We start from the raw sequence: 4,744 nt of genomic DNA on the forward strand, positions 1-4,744 counted from the left end.
TATGTGCGACATGTCACTCTGCCCCGCGAAGAAGCCAACCGGGGAGGGTGGGAAAGAAAAAAAATCGTTGGCGTAAAACACGAAACGGAATCAAAAATTAATAAATAAATCCGAAAGCGGCCCGGCACGGCAAGTAAGTGCCGGCATAAATAGCAATCGGCTCACCACTCACCCGGTCTGACCTGGCGCCCCGCCGTCCATCGTGACATCTTGAGACAGCAAGCTCCCGTGTCCATAATTTACCCATTTCTTTTGTGGACGGGTCTTTTTCACGCCACCGCTCGTACATCACCGGCTGGCGGGCCGCTGTTTTGGGCCATTCCGATTTGGGGAGGCCATATTCTCAGAATACTTACTCATGTAACCTTAATTGCGGGAACTGTGGGTTTAATGCACCAATTGAGGGACCTGTTCACCGGTTTTTCGACTCCGATGCACTGATTCCTCGGATGGGTCTACTGATTCCTTTGGTGCCGGTACCTCAATTCACCTGCAACTTAGTTCCTAGTAATAGCTACACATCACTTACCGAAGACGTGTATGGGTAGTCAACTTCGCGCATTACGCCGCCCGCCTTTTCGAGATACTTCAGGGTGTTCCTGAGGGAACCACCTCCGCAGCCCTAGAAAAACGAAACCGACATCAGTGGCATGTAAAGCCTTCGGGTCTTCGCCTACAAACCTACCAAATTCCCGGTCTCGGTCGAGCAGTCCACCATCTGCTGTTCGCTCACCAGCTCCACGCGGCCGATGTGCTTCATCAGCTGCGCCGAGATGGCGTAGGCCACGCTGAAGGCGTAACAGGATCCGCAGGTTTTCTGGTTGGCCGGCTCCGTCTTGAACCCTTTTTCGCGCCAGTCCAGCTCGTCCGGCACCTCGTCGGTGGCGCTGGAGCTGACGATTTCGTCCGTGATGGTTTCGCTTACCTTGCGGTGCGTGTCCGTCTTCAGCCGCACCAGCCGCTTCCGATACTCGCTGTTGGGCTGCCGGACACAAAACGTAGGTGAGATAAACGCAATGGTTACTCGATTACCGTAGACATATGGCACGCCACGGATGCTACATCACCCGCACCGGGCCGAACAAATAATTATCTACAAGTGAGTGTTTAATGAACTACGTAATCAGGCACCCGGGCCATTCTTCTCGTCGGGCCGTCACCGGAGAACCTGTTTTCCGTCGGAGTGCTTTAAACATCCGTGGCTGTGTTCGATTCGATTACTCCATTACTACTACTACTACTTTCTCTTCCGACCGGCCGCTCCGGACCGTTCTCGAACTGGCTGCAGGATATCGCCAGGGATTCGATTACAGTTATCGTGATTGGTTTTCTGCCTCGTTTTTTGCTCACACAACTGCAGCGCAGGATTCTCAGAATCTTTCCTTCCTGCCAATCGAAGGCTGAAGACTTTCACGGGCTGCTGAGATTCACCGATGTGGAGTGCATCGAAGTAAAGTCGAATAGCAAACGTAAACACAATACCGTAGATCGGGCTACTAGACAGTGGTGCCGCCGTTGGCCATCCTGAGAACGTGCATCCTGTTGTTGTACCAATGCACGGTCCAAAGTCCGAGAAACACTTTGCCATAATTGCTTTAGTGGTAGTGTTCATTTGGTGCATTTCACAAGAAATTGTGGCGAATGGATTAAATTTAAACCGATCTGATAGCTGTTTTTGTTCACCAAAGCATAACTCTGGCATAGAAAAACTTGCCACATACACAGTTATTATTACGTTGGATCGTGATGATTCGTGGTAAGCTAGGGCCACACGCCAGTGACGATCCCACATGCAGTTTTAATTGCACTTTCCCTCGCTCATTTCATTACTACCATTTTTTACCGTTTCCGGCTGTATCTCCAGTTAAAAAATGGCAAGAATTTTTCCATTATCATTTTCTATACCATCGAGGTCGTGCTGATGGGCTGCACGCCGACATAACGCCATTTTTTACGCCATTCGCTTTTTAGTATGCAAATATTTGCCCCCGTTTTGCATGTGATGGAACAGTTGCCGCTCGGACGGTGTTTATGTAGGCAATTCTAATTGGCAGAAAATTGCTTCTCGGTGTTCTCATAAATCGGTGAGCCATAAACATTGACAACCCATTTCCGACACAGCATCAACACAACACAAAATGTGTCCGTCTCAACGGCTCTGTCACGAAGATGTCACGGCCCCACCGAATGATGGGGTTCCTCCGGATCCATTTCGGAAACATTGCGAGCCCATGCACATAAATAACACCCACGGTCGGCGTTGTTTTCGGCGTTCCGGTGAAATGCGAAAACCCCCATCAAATCAGCCGACTCGCGACGCACGCCCCGGTCTTAGAACCATACGGACTCACCATATCGGCGAAGGCGTTCGGGGCCAGCCGGAAGCGGTTTTTTCCCGCCTTAAACTCCTGGTTGTGCGTGTTGATCTCCTCCAGGTTGTCCATGTAGGCGGACCGTCTCCGCTCGGTGCGGTACTTTGCGTAGTACTTTTTGTCGTGCGATTTCTGTCGTGAGTGTTGGGGGGTTTTTGTTTTACATTTTTGGTAAAGCGGCTTCAACGGCTCCGTTTCAACAGTATGTTAAACATGTCCTTACCATGTACGAACCGAACGAATCACCGGGATCATCGCTTGCACCTGATGCTGTGGCGTTCGGGCGCGGAGTTGTTGTCGCCGGCGCCGGCACATCCTTAGCTTTCGGTACATCCTGCGCATTTCCGACGAGTGCCGGCGCGCTCGCATCCGGCTCCTCAGACTGGGAAACCACTTCCAGCGTACCGATGGCCATGGCAGTACCACAGCAAGATCGTTTCGCCACCGGTGCCAGATTCGTATCGAGCGATTGAGGATGTTTGTTCATTTCCGGCCCATCCACTACAGCGCGGGATGGTTGTACCGGCTGTCCCGGGTTCCGCCGGAAAACATCCTCAGAGATGTGTGTGGTGCTACGCTTTCGGTGACGCGACGCACCAACACCGAGCGGCGGCCAGTCTTGGGTCAACGACAACAACAGGATTAACCACACTCGTTGAATTTTCATCTCCAAGTCCGAGCGTTTAACGATCGCACCGGCCAGTGATGGTCAGTTAATTGTCTGCGACACGGCCGCCAGTTAATAAACGACTACTAGTGAACGGACGACCCAGAGGGCTTTTGGGGCCGGGTTCTAGGTGCGAGAAATGCGGTCGCAGCAGTTCGCGTCTGGGCGCGAATCGGTTGGTTTTTATTGATTGTATTGTGCACTTTATTGGTATACCCCCTTGATGGCCGCCCTCAAAACCGTTCGGAGCCAGTGCCTGAATTTGCGACCATATTTTTATGTGCTTTTTTCAAAATACAAGACGCGCTTTGGTGCAACGTTTTGCAACGTAGTGCAAATGAGGTAAACACATTAGACCCCGACGGCCAACGGCGTAGATCGTTTCCACCTTTGTCCCGTGCCCTACATTATACCGTCGGGCTCGTTTTGTTTTGACCCATTCGCTGGTTGCTACTAAGTCGACAGCGCCGTGTGCCGTGTAAGAGAGTCCATAAATGTCGACCGGGAAGGGACCGGGACCGAAGTGTGTTAATCATCAATTTTCCGCGGCACGGAAAATGGTTCCGCGAAACTAGTAAAAATAAAATCGGACACTCAGCATGACGCACGAGCCGGAGAGTTCGAGAAAACTTCCACGAACGGTCGATGGTCGATCGTTTCATTGTTAAACTTTAATAAGCGAACCCAGGATATGGCGTCGATGACTCATAGTGTTGAACTAATCAGGAACTTAGGTTAAAATATTCCGTCTTGTGAAACCTTTTTAAAAAATCCAATTAGAACACAAAATCATCACCGACCGATGTCCATCCCATCAATCCATCCGTCGGGTGTTATTATTTTGTTTACCTTGTTGAAGGTTTTTTAATATTGCCTCACCGGCAGCGGGTTTGGATTTTTCGGTTGGATAGTAACTTAATTGCTTTCGGTTGTTTCCCGGGACTTCAGGGTGGGACATCGTGAGACTAATTATGAAGAAAAGAGAGAAATGGTTCGAGAACATTTATGAACATAGAAAAGAAACGCGCCAACATATTGGAACACCGGTCACAGCATAATTGGAACGGCCGCAAGACAGGCGTGATGATGACCAGATTTTAACGGACCATTCTCGCGGAAGGCCTCGTGTGGGTGGTACATCATCGGTGAAGCTGCCACTCATGTGGAACAATTGGGAAATAAATCCACGCACGCGTGCGTGGGCTTAGGACGTGGTGAGGGAAAATAGCCGCACCGTGGAGTCGTTTAAAATGAAACCGAAACCGACAACAAACACGTCCATCGTGTCACTTTCTTCCGGGAACTGGTAGTAATTTTTTTGCCGTAAAACGCAGTAATGTTTAGACGCGTACATCCCGCAACAACAACACTCGTTGGCTGTCGTTGTTGAGTCGAGTGATTTATTGTAATTATGTATGGCTTTTGTTTACAATAACTAACATCAACAAAATGAGTGCCGACCGACCCTGATCCATCCCATCCGTGTGTCACCAACTAAACTAAGTTGAACGACTGACGAATTGCAAAAAAAAGCATATCGCCCGTCCGTTTATTCATACTCAACGTTCGATTTGCGGTCGAGGAATTAACGGTTAATGTCATTCATCTTAGGGCAAGAGTGCCTCACGCACGCTGCTCACGGCGAAGAACGTGCAGCAACATTATTACAGAAAGATTTATGAAGTGCCATTAGCACCCCCCGAGG

The 4,744-nt window shown here is 49.8% G+C and overlaps 1 protein-coding gene across 1 annotated transcript; it reads right to left on the reverse strand.

Moving 5' to 3' along the window:
* Positions 1-514: 514 nt before the first annotated feature.
* On the reverse strand, positions 515-3,039 carry LOC128269996 (procathepsin L-like). The gene is made up of 4 exons (XM_053007399.1): positions 2,596-3,039; positions 2,352-2,504; positions 686-982; positions 515-622 (listed from the first exon to the last, which is right to left on the reverse strand). Exons 1-4 carry the CDS (start codon positions 3,037-3,039, stop codon positions 515-517), a joined length of 1,002 nt encoding a protein of 333 aa, XP_052863359.1.
* Positions 3,040-4,744: the final 1,705 nt, after the last annotated feature.

The sequence above is a fragment of the Anopheles cruzii genome, chromosome 3 (assembly GCF_943734635.1).
Source record: "Anopheles cruzii chromosome 3, idAnoCruzAS_RS32_06, whole genome shotgun sequence".
Lineage (NCBI taxonomy): Eukaryota > Metazoa > Arthropoda > Insecta > Diptera > Culicidae > Anopheles > Anopheles cruzii.

Bases quoted from the DNA above. Each gene is read 5' to 3' on its own strand.
- LOC128269996 (XM_053007399.1), bottom strand. From the start codon at position 3,039: ATGAAAATTCAACGAGTGTGGTTAATCCTGTTGTTGTCGTTGACCCAA. The intron at 2,505-2,595 runs GTAAGGACATGT...CACTCACGACAG, and splicing joins ATTCGTTCGGTTCGTACATG to AAATCGCACGACAAAAAGTA. The intron at 983-2,351 runs GTGAGTCCGTAT...TGTGTCCGGCAG, and splicing joins CGAACGCCTTCGCCGATATG to CCCAACAGCGAGTATCGGAA.